Genomic DNA, 19845 nt, shown 5'->3' with positions numbered 1-19845 from the left:
TGGACACACTCACACAGACGGGCCTTATTATGGGGCTGAGTCCAGACTGCTATGAGTGCGGTTCCACACCAAGTGTCTATTTTGAAGGCTTGTGAGCCAATTCCAGATTCCCTGTCTCTTTCTCAGTCTCGCTCTGTCTCTCCTCCACCCATCCAGCCAACGTAGGGAACGACTGCGATGGCATTAAGAGGTCATACAGTAGCCTCCATAATTACCCATGCCGAAGGTAATTATCAGGTTGTTTAACGAGACCTTTTAAGTTTTAAAGTTCTGCCCGCTGGCTCCTTTTAGGGATCACAATGGGGTCAAGTTTGCAGTTTCATTGATCTCCCCCCGCCCCCACACTGCATTTAGAGTCACTGTGTGCTGTATGTGCATCGATTGACCTTTAGGGGTCATTGTTCCTCCTGATGGCTACTTAAAATATGGATTATGTTCAGGAATGTGATTGTGTGCAGATATGCATTGATCCATGGGTGTGGATCATTGCTTTTATTCTTGCAATTCACAGGGTTGCTGTATTGCAGGACTGCAGCAGCAGCGTCGAATAGATACCGAAGCACTATGATCTAAGATGATGATTTTAATATGTTCACAGTTTGCTAGGCAATTTTAAGTAATGATGACTCACTTTTAGGATACCAGGTTGCCATTTATTTCCTTTAAATATTACAGCACAATATTGATGTCTATCAGTTGTTCGAACAAGTCAGCCTTTGAGGAAATTATATAAATACGTGTGATATCTTTACTAAGTAAGATTATTTGAACTTGGACTTGAATTTCACCTTATGCCTTCTTCTCCTCGTGTTACTAGTCAAGGCGAGGAAAGTAAGAGCTCTTCTAGTCTCAAGGAGAAGAGAAAAAAATCATTAACTCTTGTGATCATTGTTCTGTCCCCATGAAGCCGGAGTCGTTCAGCTGAATGTCTAACTGACCCCACAGGGAAATCATTTACTCTGCACTTGCTGCGCCAGCCGTCCCATGAGGGGTCATTTTATCTACCTGCCTCCATTTTCAGACGTTCCACCTCTCAAACTGCTCACTCTGCAGTCGTTCACCTGTCCTTTCCAGGCACTCACTTTTTTTTTCTCTGGGTATCAGTCCCCAGAGGTGTGTCATCAGCACTCATTTGAGAATGATTTCATGGGACTCTGCTCACACGCTCTGTGTTTATTTGACTGCCCCCAAATCACAGGCCCTCCTTGTTCTTGTGCCTGTCCTACTCCTGAGCCTCAGTTTCTCTTTCCCTCTCTGCTCTTGTGATCGTCCCACTCAAGGGCCCCCTCTTTTGCTCAGCGCTTGTTTGACTGTCCCTCTCAGGAGGATTCCTCCTTGTCGTTTATTTGACTTAATTACTATGCCGGCTTTGTGGATGCAAAGGGGATGAGTGACACTTCACTTAACAACCAGCCTCCTTTCCTTCTACGTCATCTAATGAACGTCTGCCAGCTTTTCCTTCATTAAAAGCAAATCTCCTCCCCTCCACAGTTGCCCACAGAGTGGGTGTTAACTGAGAATTGTCCCCTGACAAGCATCAACAGAGCCATCAAACACCTGTGGGCCTAAGACACAAGTGCAGACTCTAGCGAGCAGTGACACACAAAGACAGTCGTACATGATACACTCTGATGCCTGTACATCACATGTTCACTCACACAATGGAACACACACACACACACACACACACACACACAACAGTGGAAGCCAACAGCAGTTTGCAATCACACATAATTATAGAAACAGAGATTCAACAGCACAATAAAAGATGCCGATTTGTGAGCTCATGCATACGTGCACACGCGCAAAACCAGGTGTCTAATTATATGAGTGCACGCCAGACCTGACACATTCTTGCCTCGCTAAAACACACGCAAGCTCGCACACACCGAGACAACCACTTACAGTCTAAGGGGAGGAAATCACAAGAGAGGGTGTTGAGTCCTCACACCAAGACGTGGCAAGAACATTCACACACACACACACACACACACATACACACACATAAACAACAAGGCTTTGATGTACTTTTAGCAAAAATAACCGTACATCCACAAAAGTACATCTATCGTGACAGGCTACTCTCTCTCCCAGCAGACTTGCTCTCTTGGTTTGACGACGTACATCCATCACTCATTCAATACAGACTTTGATGCTTGATGACAAATCTCTTGTCTAGTATTGTTGTCAGCACCATGTTCACTTGTCAGACTGAACAGTGAAGAGGATCACAAAAGGGGGCAGGAGGGAACTATATTCACATTCTTTAAACAGATGGCTGCGTAAAGAAGGGATGACATTTACCCATCATGCCTAGAGGCTTGGCTTCGTGTGAACGGACATGATGGAGGCCAGGGGATATATGACTTGTAGCAGGTATGTTCAACTATGAGTCTCTCCAGGTTTGTTTTGTTCTCATGGTAAATGCATGTCATCACCAAAGTGTTAAACCCCATCCACACAGGCAGTCTTTCTCTGAAATGTTCAGGAACATTTTCTGCACGTTGTCCGATGGGAATGGGAACAGGGATCGAAAATCTGTGCCTCCAACGTCCCACCTCAAGACCTAGTAACATTTCAGGGGAAATGCCTTTATGGCTGTGTTGTGAAGGAAAGTAGAAACTTTCCAGGGACAGGACATAAAGGGTTACGTGCGACGACGCTTCCACGTAGAGCGAGCCAACCTATCCCGAGACTTTGCTGATGACGTATTTGAATCTGTAACTTGTTTACAAATGTTTTCCTGGTGAATGTTTTCGTGGGTGATTTGAAAAACAAGCACTACTAGTTAATTTGTTTGCAACGCAGCTACGTTTTTCAAGAATTTCGAGAAACTGGACAGATCCAGAAATTAACACAGCTCCTCCCTGCTATGTTTCTGAAAATAATGAGACGTCTTCCAGTTCCATCGTCGCCGTGTACATGTAAATCCGGCCTTCCCCCATCTTCTTCTTCTGTTGTATTTCATGGCAGTTGGCATTTGTAAGTGTTGCATTACCGCCATCTGCTGGATCGTCCCTTGCCCAATCTATCCCAGCATTGCCACGACATGTGTGAAAAGGTGAAAGACTGAAATGTTCCTGAATGAAGCAAGATGTGTGAATAGCGAAGATCACTCGTGGTGCCTGAAAGGTTATTCCAGTAACTGGGAACTATGTGCAAAAAAAGGCATACACAGTGATATGCCAGCTACACCAAACCACAGTGCCACCAGGACACAATGAAAAATCTCATTAAAGGTTAAAATACAAAAGTCACATACATTTTTATTTTAAATTTAGAACATAGACAATCACCATAAACACTTGGAAGTTGAAAGGGTGATCAAGGAAAATATACTATACCAAAATTACAACTTGCACTCCATCTAAAGAATAAAGCATGTCATATAGCAGGCCTCTAAACATAAGTTACACCAAACGTCTCGGATAAAGATAGAAAATGAATTAGAGTGACACACATCACATTTACCCCTTTCAAGACAGATATTTGGTTTTCCCTCAACATAGATTGATATTATCTGAGGAACCATGGCTTTGGGTGACAGTCAAACACACACGGGGACTATCAACCACACACACTCGTGTTTTCAGCTGCATAACGACGGCAAATCAGCAAGTTCATAAATTTTCAGAGGGCATGTTTTATGAGAGAAACGGGACTAAAATACAGAATCAAGAGACCACATTCCCAGCCATATACTTTCGGTCATGTTTCAGGACAAAGACCCACAACAGCTTCCCTCACTGACATTAAAAAGCAAAAAAAAATAAATAAAATTCCCAAAATATGTCAAAAATGTTGCCAGTTATTTCTAGCTGAGATGAAAAGTCTGCTATTACAAAGAGCCTGATTTAGTGTAGGGTGTGAGAGAGGAGAGAGACAGAGAGAGAGAGCGAGGGAGAGAGAGAGGGAGGGAGGAGAGGAAGAACCGGCGCTCCGCAGTCTCCCCTCAAAATAACACAGAAGGAGAGAGAATAACATGTTTGCTGTATACGTCAAAAACTTACACGTGCACGATATAAAAAGACACGAAACTCCCTCTCATTCTCTACCAATACATTCTACTGCAAAGAGATTATTTAATGCATGCACATTAAACTGGCATATAGTTTTCCATTTGAACAAAACTCTACAACTGTTCCATTAAGGATACAGTAATGAAAAACCTGCATGGCCCCTTAAAGAAAGGCTCCGTGTCATGGGCGAAAAAGAGTTTTTGGGACAGAAGCCACTGAAACAGAGGCTCTACAGCCTGTTCAGAGCACTTAACAGGGCTGTACAGTACTAGCAGAAGGGGACAGCACAAGGGGAAAATTGGTACAGGGGCCAATATATACATTTAACTCCAGGCAAGAGCCTGTCCTCAGCATATGGAACCAATCTGACCATTTGTAAGAAGACTAGTGAATTCTGAGAGACAGGCAGAGCGAGTGAGAAAGAAGGAGTGAGTTAATAGCAGAGAGGAATAAAGAAGGTTAAGCAGAGAGTTAGATGCAGTGTACTGACCAAAAAGGAAGAAAGAGTGAATAGAGAGACACAGAGGCAGAAATAGATTCACAGAAACAGCAGAGGAAAAAGGGATGCTCAACATGAGAAAGAATGGATTAAAAGAAAAGCATGAAAGACCACCCACGGCCGAGAAAAAATGGACAAGACAAGCTAGTCTACGTGAAAAGCACTAGCAACTGCAGCGGTCCCATATATCCTGGAGTCAGGCAAGAAAGGAAAATGGGCTTACCCTTGTATGACAGTTTTAGCCTGGGTACGTTGTGCTTGGGCTCAACACCTTTTCCTGGCTGCACCGCCCCGCACAGCAGCACTACAATCCCAAACAGGTAATCCATGGTGCTGGAGTGCTGCTGGCTGGCCTCCAGACCAGGGGGCACTCACACCCCAACCAGTGCCCAAGAGATGAGTGTCTCCCACTGGGGTACGCCAAGCCCTGGAGAGTCTCTCCACGCAAGCCCTGAAAGTGGAGGTTCCAGGGAGAGGAGGGGAGGGAAAAAATCCTGGTTGTGCTCCCCAGCTCAGAGTGCAGACAGTTGGGGGACTTCTGTACTGTGAAGTGGGTGGAGGGGTACCGCTCACATGGCTCCCCGTGTGGAGGTCCAGGCTTTATAGTCCCTTGGCTTCTCCATTCTCCCCCAGGTAAAGGCTCAGCAAGGCTTCAGCTTGGCGTGAATGAGATGAAAGAAAGAGCCTGTATAAAAGGTAAATCAGATCACTTATCCACAACAGTGAGGCTATCCTTTTATAGAGAATAGTTTATCTCTTTCTGTCTTTTGGCTTCTTCTCTTTGAGCAGACACTCACAGCAACATTCTAATCCTTGTGTGCAGCTCCACCAGACTGCGAGAGAGAGAGAGAGAGAGAGAGAGAAAGAGAAAGAGAGAGAGCTACACCATCCACAGGAAGAGAGGGGAGGGGAGGGAGAGCAGCTGAGAGAGCGAGAGAAGGGGAGTGCTTTGAAAGAGAGAGAGAGGGGCGGGATGACTTTAGAGCAACGATGAAACCAGTATAGTGGATTGCCAGGTTTTTATAGTTTTGTCTGTTCTGCGCTTTTGGTAGTCATTAATTCATCATTTCCTTTATTCTAATATCTCTTGCTCAAACGAGGCGTTCACTGGGTTTGAAGCCCCTGTCATTTGATTTGCAGGTCACCTGAGTGTCCTGAAACAGAAGTCAGACAAAAGACTGATCCACTGAACTGATAGCTCTCACTTGACATAACTGTTTTTAATTGATTTAACTAATTTAAATTCACAGAGATCTGTAAGGATCTTTTGTCTGACTCCTGCCTTCAGTCGTGTGCTTTGAGTCAGCACCTGTAAAACATGTTTTTTCACCTTGTTAATAATAGTAATAATAATCTTTATTTGTAGAGCACTTTTCAAAAACAAGTTACAAAGTGCTTTAACAAGGTTAAAGACAATAATACCCAAGAGACAATAAATTTTGTATTTTGCTGTGCACCTTAGCGTTAATGATTAGCTCCATTATTTTAGAGAACCAAGATTAGTCAAATGTGCCCCCGTATTTTGCTGTGCATCTTAGCGTGATCTGATGTACACTGATTCCATGTCTCTAAAGTTACAGCAGCCATTTTTTTTATATAACTGAATTGAAAAATATCTCACCACAAGGTTCCTTTCGTAGCTGTTAGGGAGCTTCCGACCATAACACACAGGCTCAGTAGTTTCCCCAGTTGTCACGGAACTGTAGATATTAAACTTTTGTTTAAATTTTATATTTTTTGAGCGCTTTAAGGATTTCTGTTCCATGTTGGCAGATGTTTTTGTTTGGTGGATTGAAAAAAAAACAGTTCTAGAACAGACGCTTTGTTGTGGGAAAAAGCCGTTAGATGCTGATATATGTAAGGGCAGGACTCTACATTGTCTCTTCAGGATTTTGACGAGGGGAATTTATATGTTACAGCTTTTTCATCATCTGCCAGCTGTGTCAGCACGGGGTCATGATGTGTGACTACTTGCTCGACAAAATTTCAGGAAATATACAGAATATATAGTGTTTTCACAAATCAGACTTGCATCACTACAAATGAGCAAGGCCAATGATAGATAATCCACATAATATCTTTTAGTTTTAAATGCATTAAGGGACCTTTTCTGGACTTTTTCAGGATCTTTGGGTTAAAACATGGATTGAAGTGGGTTTGGGAGTAAGAATCAGACTGGATGACATGGATGAAGAAAAACAAGGTCACGGTCGTGGAAAAGTTGAGAGAAATGAATCAGGACCAGGCAAGACGGAATGACAGTGTCTAACAGCCATATCATGTACGTTCCAAGCCCCACCTTCAATAAAGTAGATTGTAAAGAAGATTACTTACAGAGGTCTATAGCTTGTTAAAATAATGTCCCTATTAATTTTCCACAATTGTTTTCTTTCGAGTTCAGACATATTATTCAGAGAATCATGAGGAATATTGTACATAAATTACAAGTCACAATTTTCCCACAGAGTAGAGCTTTTAGATGTGTGACTTATCCAGATGAAACATGCGGGTTAAGGGAAAACAAGCTGGTAGTTAACCTGTATAGTCTGATGCGGATCCTGTATCTGTTTAAGCCATTCACATCAGCAAGGCATGTCAACAACACCGCCCTCCTACTTTCAACCCCCGCTGGACCCTGCAGGTGTTTGTGTGTGTGTGTTTGTGTGAGTGTGTGTGTGTGTGAGAGAGTGGGAACCTCCTGCTTCCTCTCAGAGGGTGACATGGCAGTGGTAAGGTGATAAAAGCTTTGATAAACAGGCATGCTGATGTGTCAACTCACACACCTCAAGACACTTGAAGAAAACAACCTGAGAATTGGGCCGGAATAGTGAGCGGGATGAGTCTGTGCTTATGATATAAGGTTACCGTACCCCTGTTATTCCCTTAGCAAAAGTTATCTTGAAGAGAAAATGAAAGTAAACTCTAAAATAATTATCGAAACTGTCCATTATAAATTTCCATCACAGTTTCTAGACAGATTTCCCTGTTTCAACTTTGACCTGCTATACTTACCGTAGCTGTGGAAACCCAGTATTCCTGTGTAATGCTGGATTAGACTGACATTTTAGGTGAATATTCTTTTGTTTATGTCCAAATAAAGTGATTTAGATAAACGGTTGTTTAGCCAAGTTGACTTGTTTACAACCTGTTTGATCTGCTCATGTTTCTTGCCTCATCTGACTTTTTAGACGTCACCATGTTCCCAGATCCCAGCAATTACTGCAATTAAAGACTTAGTGAGTACAATGTTGTCATAACCAATTGAAACTATGCACACATTTCCAATTAAACTGTTAAGCCTCTATGATGGTGAAAGGATTGAGTACAGTATACTTGCTGTGTGTACAGATTTAGCATCCTAATTGCTAAATCATTGTCAGAATTACAATGGACAACAAAGTGATCAAAGTATATGCAGCAGAACCAGATTTTCCTTCCATGCTTTCTTCTTCCATGTCAAAATCTAGCACTTACATTACCCACAGTGCAACTCAACCACCAACAGTTCGGTCGGAGATTTGGGTGTGTCATGCATGTAGCAGCCTCAAGCTACAGAGGTAAGCTTACTTCTTTCTTACTCCCCACCCCAAGATAATTTTCATTTTCCTACTCATAGGACCCATCCACACTACTCCGTTTTAGTTTACAAACGGAGAATTAAAATGAATATGATCTCCTTCCACATCAGCGTTTTAGCTGCTAGTGTGGCGGCACAGACTGTAGTGGTTGCAAAGTAAACGGCGACATGTACATTACAAGTGTAGGCAGATAAGTGTTATTTGCACCATACGTAATATTTTAATAAAGATACGATGTCAAAAACCCGGTCAGTAGCATCGTGTTTCTGCTTTGCAGGAACCAATCAGAGAGCCGAGCGCGAGCAGCTGCTTCATCGTTTCTTACAAAAGGCTTTGTATAACTTTTTTCATATATGCAGTAGTGCTCCCCAAGACCTGTAAACAGACTGATGTGTGAAATCGGCTGAGTTACTCTTTCCGATTATAAGAATTTTAAAGCAAATGCACCTTTTTACTACTTCCGTCTGTTTAAATTGTTCTGAATGAATCCTGATATGTGCCTGCTTGCATTCACTTCCACAACCAGGGCGTCCACGTCCTTGTATCTCATCACCCCTTTAGTCTAAACAGCCTTTTTAGCTGTTTACCCAAAACAAAAAGATGTGTTGACAGACAAATGAAAGTGCCCTCTTCTCACACTCAGCCTCTCTTCTCCATCGACCTCTGCCTCTCCCCTCTGCCCTAATCAGCCACCTTCCTCCCATTTACCTGCATTAGCCAAACTAATGGTAGACTGGCTACCTGCATCGATCTTCACCGGTGGAGTGAGATGTGCTGGAACATGCATTTATGTGTTGCCCTTTAGGGAGTGCAGCAACAGTCCGACCTATCTTAGCCGATCTATTTGAGACCCCCCCCCCCCGCACATCACGGCAGCCGGAGCGGTCCTGAGTAATGACGACTTAATAAATGGTGACACGCCGTTGGCGGTGGAATGAGATGCCCATTGACAAGGAGCTTCCAGAGGCTTTCAGCGCCTGCTGGTAAAAATAGAAGAGGACATGAGACACCCTGCTTATGAGGACACAGCGGATAGCGGATAGGCGTCAAACAGGTCTGTGTGTGTGTGTGGCGAGTGTCAAGGTGCTGTTACTGATATGATGGTGTATCTTCATCCGGTAGTATGCGAAGCCCTGTTAATGTTCAGTGTGTGTGTGTGTGTGTGTGTCTGTGTGTGTGTGTGTGTGTGTTAGAAAAAATGATTACGTTAACATGACCCCAGATGTCTGTTTTACAGAGAACATCGGAAATGTCCCACCCTGAACTTCGCACACACTGCCCTTTGGCCTTTCTCCTTCTTCAGCATGCACCTACAAACCGCACAGCTCATAACCTAACTGACCCAACGTCCCTGAGGCCATTGCCACTGTTACAACAAAATAACTGCTGTTCCAATAAATGACATACAAAGTTCAAGGTACAAAAAGCCATCACTTCCTTTATGCCACAGGAGTTCCTTTTCCTATTCACCTCCTGTTCCCAAACACAACTGCCTACTCCATGTTACGGGAGGTCACACAGCAACCCCTTACTCAGCAGATGATTTCCAGGAAACATGGATGACGAAAAAGTGGGAGATAGACAGGAAAGATGGGTGGAGGGACAGAGGAAGAACAGTAGCAAGTAGTGGGTGTTATGACAGAGCTGCATTTCCATTTTTGTGGCAGTGAACTGCTAACCAAGGCCCTAAAGCTGCTTATCTGACAGGCTAAGGCAAAGAGAGTGGAGTGGGTTATTGTTTGGACAGGTTTGCACATGCGGGGGTGTTTCCACGATCATACGACACCATAAAAGATGCAGTAACAGTTGACAAGTGAGGAAAGTGAAACTGTAAAACGTCCACACATGGGTGAGTTATAGAGATGTTTATTGTGAAAGGGAAGATACGAGGAGGTACGTAAGTTATGGAGGTAACTTTGCAATTCTGGACTTTTTCATCACACACACTGGGCGGAAGATCACCTAATACATCATCAGATGGGCAACTGCTATGTCACAATCAAACATTTACCTGAATGTATGGGCAAACGAAAGGAACCCCAAAAAAATAAAACATATCTGTGTAGGCAATCATTATTGTAACTCTGTAAACCTGTCTGTCTCTGTGAAAGCTATATAATGAGCTATATATCAAAGTATATGAAGCCTGAAAGTACTTCTCCATTATTATGTGAAAGTGTCAACTCAGGGTATCTAATATTTCCAAAATCCAGACAAAGAGATCATTTTAACAGAAAAGACACCAGGGGTGTGATAGAAAGAAGGTCTGGCAGTTACACCATTGTAGACACACACTTTTACCTCCATCACAATCACAAAAAATATAAAATCTTTCCCCTATTCATCAACGGTCCAGTCAAGTGCTGACACCTGTTTCTGCTCTTGCGTGCTCTTTTGCCCTACTCCTACTCTTCAAACAAAGGTGGAGGTCGCGCTAAAAGTCCATTCTAGAGCTCATTAACAATGCTTCCTCTGCAGCAGAAGACCCTCCAAACTCCGGCGGAGGGAAATGGGCGGTTTCCCTCCATTTCATCGCTTCTCAAAAGGTCAGAGGTCAGCCTCCACGTTTACAATGGGGTCACGCAACCCCATCGTGTGCATGACGGAGCTTGGGTAATCTCTTTTAGCAGGGCCGTCCACCTACACATACATACACGCAGTTCCATGATGCATATACATCCAGTTTCCACATCCACTCAGGACAAGTACGGGAATGAGAATGTAAATAAACAAAAGTGGAACCACATTGCACCATGGGAGAGAAAACACTACCGCACTATAACATCTGTTGCAATGAGGGAGGGATGAAGGGAAGTTGTTGGGTGTATTTATTCATTGCTGATACATTCCCATCCATCTTCTGGTGACGGAAGTCTCCTGTGGAGCTCTGCCTCACACAGATGTGTCCTCTTTGCTCATAAGATTATGGTGGTAACAAGGCAGATCAGGAATCGTTTACAGGAAGAGAGGAAATTTGACTGAAATGTAACACTGATTCATAGAATCTGATCATTTCCTGTCGGCTTGCTGCTGACGCTTGCATGAGGGAGGAGGACGGGGGAGTTGTTTTGTCTGACATCAGCTGGCATGCACTTGTTGAGCAACATAACCATGTCCAGAACAGAGGTGTAATTTCTTCTTCTGAAGAACATTATAATGATCTACACTACATGTAAACCAACTGGCTTTTTAAATCAGAGCAGCTAAACAACAAGTACAATGTTCCAAATGAATGACTGAGCGACTTCCAACTCAGAGATGAAAGACTTCTAACTCGTTTGAGTCAAAAGGAAGCTCATCAGGAGGCACCACTGATGCGGAAAGGACCAATAGAAATCTTGAAGTGAGGGGGGCGTGGACTAATCCAAGACCTGAAGGATTCCTTGTATGTATATGTTAATGCAATAACACACCGTTTGTGAATGGAGGTTTGTTGGGGGAGGACTTAAGTCCAGGGTTGGGCTGAGACAACAGTGGAGAAGCTCATTATTCCCTCTATATGGCCAAAACAGGGAGCTTATAGGCCTTGGAGAAATCTGCTTTCCCTCACCCCTGACTCCCATCTACAACACCAGTCATAGTGAATAAGGCCTCTGAGAAATCTTTCAAAGAGCATTAGCTTGTCTGCTCGGTTGTCGAAATTAAAGTGCAACCTAACTGAGCAGCAAGCATTTGTTAAGGTTAGGGGAATAATGATGACTAAAAGCATTATGCTGGGACCTTGTTTAACCTTTAACTTTGTCTGAATATTTTCTTCGCCCACGCTGAAATAGCAACAAAAGTATTTTTTCTTTCTCTGCTTTCAGTCTGATGGCAATTCATCATCATAAAATCCTGCATAAAATTCTCGTCTCTGGAACCAACTAACAATTATAGTCAATATAGATTAATCTGTTGACTATTTTCTGCATTATTCGATTAATCATTTGGTCGATGAAATGTCAGATGATAGTAAAATATTGTCATCACAGTTTCCCAAAGCCCAAGCTGACATATTCAAATGCTTCTTTTGTCCAACCCACAATATAAAAACTCAAAGACCTTCAGTTTAATTATCTGTATTAGAATCAGCTTCATTGCCAAGTAAGTTTACACATACAAGGAATTTGCTTTGGTGACTTGGTGCATAACAGTAAACATATATATATAAAAAATATTATATTGACAGGGTATAAAAATTATTTTTCAAAGAGAATACTAATTATACTAACTAAAGAATATGTGCAAGACAGTAAGCAATAAAATAGGTTACAAAACCCAGCAAATATTTTGCATTTACATTTCAGAAGCTGGAACCACTGATTATTTGCATGTTTGCTTAAAGATTAATAACAATAAATCAATTATCAGTTAATGTACACATATTTTCCACTCTATTCCATTGTGAAGACCTTCCTGTTTTCTTTAAACAAATATGGGTGGGTGGGGGGGTACTTTTTTGCCTTTATTGAATAGAGTGCAAAATGATGGGAGAGAAAAAAAAAAGGGGAGGGGGGGGATATGCAGCAAAGGAACCTGGCTAGACTTAAACTGGGGATGTTACAATTGTATGGTCGTCCTAAACCTCTAGACCACAAACACAACCCCTAAAGAGCATTTTCAAAAAGATTTTCAACTTTATCTGCAATGTGTCGGCCAAGCAAAATATTAATGGCCATGATTACCACTCACCACAAAGAGTTCCACAGGAAAGTTTGACGTCAATGTTTGTTAATTCAGCTTTGATGATTTGTTTTAGTCCTGCACAAGCACTCAGCTCATCAACTGATTGGGATTTCAAGCTGTATAACTAAAATGGAAAAAACGCATCTGAACTCCCACCAGCCTTTGTAAGCATACAGTTTGCAGTAACAAAATACCAAGACAGAACCCCCAAACGCACATCCCGAGTTTGGAATGCTGTTGCCTCACCATCATGTTTCATGCATATCAAGTTAGGTACCAACATCTATACCAACTAACATCGTCTGCAACCATAAACAGATAGTATGTCCATGTCTGTGTCACATGATCCAAGAATCCAACTACGACAAAATACAGTTAAGAATAAGACTTCATACATTTCTCCTGTCAGAGAGAATTTCTCTCAGTATTTCTCTGTCTGCGTCTGCATGGCTGACAGGGCAGGAACAGTGACACAGCACTCCATCCCGCTCTTCTATTAAATATTTACACGCTCGTGAAACATATAAAACTAACCGCCGGCGCTCGCATTACGGCTCAGCAGAGGAGTCGGATTTAATATGGCTCACATTCGCTTCCAAGAATATGTGTGTTAAATAAGGAGAGGTGGAGAGACAGACAGACAGAGAGACAAGTGGGTGCAACTGCATTCATACTGCTGAGCAAGTGTTCAATCATAAATTTTTTTTTTGGGGGGGGGGGGGGGGGGGGGGGGGGGGGGGATTCATTTTTTGAGTCAAACCGAAGCCTGAAATCCCATATGAGGAAACTGTACTTACTTTGTAAAACATCTCAACCCATTTTATTAAATAGAAATGTGACTGGTTTAATAGATTGTGTGCAGAAAAGTTAGCCGAGGGATTCTGGCTGCCCCAGTGTTTCTGCTACCATTGTGAGAGCTTTTTAAATGTTTAAACAGAATCATAATTCAAAATGCAATGCCTATGCCTACTAAGTGAATTAACCACAATACCTACATTTTTCTTAAATAATCAAATTACTTCTCAGTGTTGAGCTGCATGACAAATGACTATTTCATTTCAGGCAATTATATTACAGTTACAAAGTCTCATTAAGTTAAGTTTGTCATGTTAAGTATCACCCTTTAAGATGTATGGAGTATGAATTATGCAAAAACATGACACCACATCCTCGAAATTATCATTAGCTGCTTGCCCTTACATATAGCGCATAGATAAGTAAGACCAGAGATACTTTAGCCCTTTTCTGAACGTGGAAGTTTTTCCATTCTTTGTGATTGAATTTCTACATTATTAAATTTCATTTTTATCTGTGATCATTCACAGGGAAAGAGAGGAGAGGAAGCAAAGTTGTCCTCTTTTTTTACTGTAGGAGAAGAAGCACTTGCCAATTTGGGGGGGTATAAAAAGTTAAAAAGTGATGAGAAACGTACGATAAATTATGAAATTATGATTGAGAACAATACGTTTTGAGAAGCGAGCCCATCATTGATTACTACCATATGATTCAACTAAAAGTAAAATGACGCATTTTAGCTAAGTTGGCGAATGTCTCCTTTTAATATAGTTGATGTGTTGTGGCATGTGGGTGACTCAGTACCACATATTTCTCCACAGTGATTTACCCCAGCTGTGTGAACAGGCTAACGCTTTGACACAGAGGGAAAACATTTCTGTGTTTTATCAGAAGATGAAAACTCATCGCAGATACGCAGCGGTCTTGCTCAACTGGCACCAAACTTCATCACCTCTCATTACCTAATCTTGTTTTTCTTCCAGATAAAAGACCTTAACCTGAAAAAGAGTTATGGCTCCCATTTCTAACAACATAATTACCTTCTTTTATTTATTGTCCCAGCCCTCTCCCAAAGTCATTAGCACAATATTATCAGTTCAAATGTATCAGGGCTCATAACCCAACCTTGGGCAGCTTCAGGCAACCTTTGTGCCCTAGTCTGTCTGGGAAAGTGGTTAATGTCTGTCGCCTTTAACTTTTTATGAGACCCCTTGTCATGTAACCCTGAGAACAAAACTGTCATGTACTCTCTATTCATTACTCTGTGCAGACAAAGTCCTTGTATTCTGCTAGCTTCACAGCATTCATATAGGGCCCTGTGTGAATACAAACCATCTGTGCAAACACAGACTTCTGACGGGCCAGTATGGTGAGCGATGAGTCCCACCTGTACAAAAGCACAATAGCTCTGGAAAAGTCTGAAGTGGTTATGTATGATCTTATAGAAGTCACACAAGCTCATGCACACCTGGGAGAGGTCGTTCCTGATAAAAGTAATGACTGAAATGATTCCCTCCAATTCGACAAGGGATAATTGAAGGACATCCTGCCATGTTAATGAATGATATATCCTGACATCTCTTCTCTCTCTAGTGCAATCATCCACTCAGAAATTGATGCTTCACATTTGCTGTCCCTTAGACACCTTGTAAATCAAGTATAATTGACAGACAGAAGTGATGAAATGCAAAGTGGTGCAACTAAATGACTCCATCAAAGCAGCTCCATTAAAACCTCCTAGGTGACCAATTATCTTTCACACTTGCTTGGCAAATACCACAGGCAGGCAGATACTAACAGCAAACTTTTGCCTATACACTACAGACAATTTAGATTTTTGACATAAGTGCTGTTTGGAAAGAAGAGAAAAGAATTAAATGTGAATGTTTGCTATCTAGCCAATATTTCTCACTATCCCTCTCTAACCATCCCTTTGAAATGTCTGTATACATTCATCTCCTTCATTTAAGCAGTCTAAATTGACGTCTAGTAACACCAGAAACTCCACAGAGAAATTCATCTGTGCACCAAATAGCTTGGTGTCACAGGGCTAGTTCACAAATTAATGGAGCTGGCAAGCTAATTGCTAGCACATTAGAAAGCTGGTGATATGCTAGTGCTAGTCTGTCATATAGCTTTTCAACATTTCTATTTTGTCTTTACTGGGATGTTTACTCCCTCCTCGCATGTTGTTCTCAGGACTGTGCATCATTGTATTAGATTATTGAAGTGGTTGAAGTTCTTCAAGCTAAGGACCATCCTAAGTGTCAGTTAGCAAGCTTGCTAGCTGTCAATTACCGAGCTTGTTAGCTAACCACTAATAGGACAATATGTTCATTTAGTTCATTCAACTTTATTAACTGCCTGATAACTGGGTGCAAACCATTTCTCTTTTGTGGAGTTAAATGGTGAAGCAAATGGTGAAACATAGCTAATAAGCTACAATGCTTCCTTTGCTTCATACTCACCAGCTCTCCGTTCCCTTAAATGTCAGCCCTATCAAGACGGCTAGCTTTTGGTCAATGGTGCAAATTTGCGGGTCAAGGATCACATATAATCAAGCAAAACTGTAACTTTTTTTTACTTTACCCCACTAGTAAATCAGCTGATCTTGGTGGTCCCATTGGAATGACTTGATTTTACCGCAGAATGTTGCTCTTAAAATGCTGGTGTGATCAGGCCTTAAAACTGTACACTGAAGTGTACTTGTGCACAAGTAGTTAATTTCCTCCTAACCAATCCCATTGAGAATTCTCTTAAAACGATTTTCCAGCATCTGTCAGAATCTATCTTTTCCCAAGGGGAAACGGTCAGACTTACAATTACTCATCTCATCATCATCCACACACTTCAATCTTCTAAGATGTAAAGAAATACCTTCCTTCAACTGCTTTCCCTGACAGCCTGCAGACCCAGAGTCTCTCTGTTCCGCTGCTCAACTTGGACTATTAAACCCACTGGACAGATGGATTCAAAGCACTGTCCACAGGGTGATTAGGTTTCATTATGGCAAATGAAACACCCCATTACTCTTTACTGTCTTATAATAAATGTCTTTAAAGAATGTCTCCATGAATTAAAAAATAAGACTGTCCAGAGATGAGGAGGAATGACCATGATGCTGACTTTTGAGGACTCTTCTTTTGACCACAGAAAACAAGAGAGACATAGAGGATGAGAGAAAACGGAGGAAGAGAATATAAATGGCAGCAGTTTGTGTCTGTACTGCCTTGTTAAAATAAATAAGTCAGTGTGTCATTTGTATGCTCTGTTCGGCCAGCACAAAGCAGTCCATCTGGGGCCTGAGAGAAAATATCTAGAGCTGAAGAATTCAACAGTGTTGCATCTGGCAATTTAGGAGAGAAGATAAAAAGACAATCAATTTACAGGACAAATATCGAGCTGTGGTGTGTTCCACTACTCAGTGTCACAAATAGGGAGTTTCTTTTCCCTGTTAAAATGCTGACAAGGCAGCACCAACTGATACCCATCTAATGGAGTAATCCTGATTTGCGCCATGTCCAAAACACAACACACAGCGCACATAGCAACACAGGGCAGTCTGTTTGGACAGTTCCCCGGAAATGCTGTTATCAGTGCAAGTCCAGAAATGAATGCAGGGAGGGTGGACAGTGGGTGGACGGTGGAGGGTTTGTGGGGGTGGGGACTTGTTGGAAAAACCATTTGGATGGTGGCCCCCAGCTGAGGCTGTCTGGCAAAGGATCAGTCTCATTCCTCTTCAGTCTGAGGCTTCTTTTCTCTGACCCGTCAGTCCTGACGTCTCAGAGAACTGACGCAACAAATGCAGCTATAAAAACAGCCTCTGGTCCTGCTGGTGAGAACTGGCAACTCGCAACAAGCATTCTCAAACACACAGACAATCACATCATGCAATGACATACACTGTATTCTGGCCATCTTACATTTCAAAAGGGAGAGCCAAGAAGATACTGTACTGTATGTTAGTGTGTGTGTGTGTGTGTGTGGTGGGGTGTTGGTTGATGATAAAAAGGGAAGATTAAGATACCTATGTATAAAGTGTCTCAAACAGCTGTATTGCATGTTCTGGCATTGAATGACGTCTTTGAACTAAAGCCTTTGTGATGACTGTAAAAGAATAGCATAAAAAAACACATCAGTCACCTGAGAAGTGAATGGTGCATAATGGTGCACTGTTCAAATTAGCACAGCTTTTTCTTCAGCCACACCGAACTTTTAAAAAAATGCTCTGAAGCCTGAGGTCTACTCAGAGCTTAATTTTAATCCTCATCTCAGTGATAAAACTGCCAACTTTTTTTTATTCGTGTCTGATTCCAAATGAAGCAACAGACAAAAAAGAGAACTTCTTTGTGAATATGTATAACAGCAGTTGCTGATTGCACCAATAGCATCACAGGTTTCAGGGCTGGTTGTACAGTGGTTCACCAGTCACCTCAGGCATGGAAGTCAACACATCCTGTTTTTCCGTTGCCAGCGATGTTGGACAATAGCGGCACATCTCGTCCCTGTGTTTTTCTTCAGGGTGGATTCTTGTTGGATGATAGATGAAGCAGTGTCCTCCTGTTTCCCTCTGATGTTTGGGCTATGGATTATCCCTCGGCTCAGTGTGGTTGTTTTTGGTGGATTCTGCTCTAATCTTGCGGGCTTCTGTCACACACTGCGATGAAAGACAGCCTGTTGGTATTGGCTTGGGGCTGAGGCTGACTCACAGGCACAGGTGCACCATGACAGAGGAGAGGTCACACCACTAGCTGAGCCTTACAGTGCATTTGCATCTTCAATAATATTCATCAGAAAAGCAAACGATACAAAATAATATGGTGTTCATCCAAGGCACATTTGCAAAAAAAATTTAACTAATTAGCTGACTAATAGGGGTTTCTACTTATGACACCTCATTCAACTTCAAGCTGTAAATACATAGTGGTATGAACGCGTAAAACCTGACTGCAGTTACAAACCTGGAAATTTACAGAATTTAGCTTTTTTCCCTTCCCTAATCCTTTAAAAAGGGTGAACACAGTGAGGGGAAGACAAACCACTCACTGCGTTCTTTGTTATAGGAATTTGCAAACCTGACAAGTTTAGCCTCCTCAGCTAAGCTATTTGTGACAAAGATGTCTTCATTTTCCATATGCGGGATTACCTTAAAACAACAGCTGTCAGGGGAAAAATGTAGGCAAAACCTACATTACAAAACAAGACGTGTCCTTTGAAAAAATGCCTACCTTCTGAATCATCTATAATTATCTACAACAACACTGTAAATATACACTCTACAGCAAGAACAGGTGGGTTTGAGTGCTTTTGAGATTAAGCATCATTTACTCTTTTCTTACATTCAGTCATGCATTAATGACAATCATTTTATACATAATGTAACATACATTCAGTTCTGGCCTACATGCTTGTGCAAGTCTATCTTAAAACCAAAAAGTTTGTAACTTCGCAATCATTTTATTTACTTCGGTTTTCAGATAATATTTTTGCAATAGCAAGATTTTGTTTGGGTGTGCTAATTGTGAATTGTTTTCTTGTCAGTATAGATTAATTTTGTTTAAATGGTGCAGATTGGCAGGTGGTTAATTATATAAATAATCTAGTTGTACTGGGTGAGACAAATCCCACTGGACTAGGTGGTTTTCACAACATGCTGCTACACAGTGGGAAGCCTCTAATCCTGTATGCCAACTCCTATATTTTATGCTTGGCCAGGGATCAACATGTTTTGATTACAGCCATTGAACATTACCCTTTACAGCATACATTAATTCATGTCAGGGCAGGGGAGTCTTCAACTTTGGCATTCTACCTACTGGGCTGTGATGTGTAAACAGTGGCTCTGATGGTGGTTGGTGGTCTACAGTGTTCAGTGGTTTACTAGGGATTCACTCCTCTTGGGAGCAGTCCTGAAGAGGAGAGGATTACCTCAGTCCTCACTGCCTGCTTCTCCCCTTCCAACTCGACACTTCAGATTCAAACAAAAGCTCAGGGACTGTGGGCCTCAGGCCCCTGGCGGGCTGGTAATCCCATTCCAGCTGGACAACAATCCGTCTGGCCGGTGGCCCCTGCGGAGCTGTAAGCCCCAAGTAAGAGGCTTGGAGGAGAAGTCAGACAGCTCATCAAGGATGAGGACTTAATTAGCCTTGCAAAGTCAACCTGGCTAATTGAAAAGATTCGACCTGCCACAGGGGCAGAAGAGTGGAAGAGAGCATTTTTTATGTTTTTTCTGCATTGTTCAAGGTGTTCTGTTGCCAGGCAAAGGAAAATGCCAGGGATGAGGTACCCA

At 42.1% G+C, this 19845-nt stretch overlaps 2 protein-coding genes and 1 long non-coding RNA gene across 3 annotated transcripts in view; 1 reads left to right on the top strand and 2 right to left on the bottom strand.

The window, feature by feature from the left end:
• sema3aa (sema domain, immunoglobulin domain (Ig), short basic domain, secreted, (semaphorin) 3Aa) overlaps positions 1-6277 on the bottom strand; it is a 34613-nt gene extending 28336 nt beyond the window's left edge. The window contains exons 1-2 of the mRNA XM_046071804.1: positions 6140-6277; positions 4742-5203 (exon numbers count right to left, since the gene is read on the bottom strand). Of these exons, the coding sequence (XP_045927760.1) occupies positions 4742-4847 (106 nt within the window). The 5' untranslated portion in view covers positions 4848-5203; positions 6140-6277. The remainder of the gene's footprint in view (positions 1-4741; positions 5204-6139) is intronic.
• On the top strand, positions 5488-8031 carry LOC123984730. Its single transcript, XR_006828513.1, has 4 exons — positions 5488-5534; positions 6643-6799; positions 7707-7754; positions 8004-8031. It is a non-coding gene; the product is annotated as an uncharacterized LOC123984730 (long non-coding RNA).
• Positions 8032-17957: 9926 nt separating this feature from the next.
• The window catches only part of tspan11 (tetraspanin 11), a 76408-nt gene continuing 74520 nt past the window's right edge, over positions 17958-19845 (bottom strand). Inside the window, exon 9 of the mRNA XM_046071800.1 lies at positions 17958-18213. Within this exon, the coding sequence (XP_045927756.1) occupies positions 18139-18213 (75 nt within the window). The 3' untranslated portion in view covers positions 17958-18138. The remainder of the gene's footprint in view (positions 18214-19845) is intronic.

This window comes from Micropterus dolomieu, linkage group LG16 (genome assembly GCF_021292245.1).
Source record: "Micropterus dolomieu isolate WLL.071019.BEF.003 ecotype Adirondacks linkage group LG16, ASM2129224v1, whole genome shotgun sequence".
In the NCBI taxonomy this organism is placed as follows: Eukaryota; Metazoa; Chordata; class Actinopteri; order Centrarchiformes; family Centrarchidae; genus Micropterus; species Micropterus dolomieu.
This window is presented reverse-complemented; position numbering and strand designations above follow the sequence as displayed.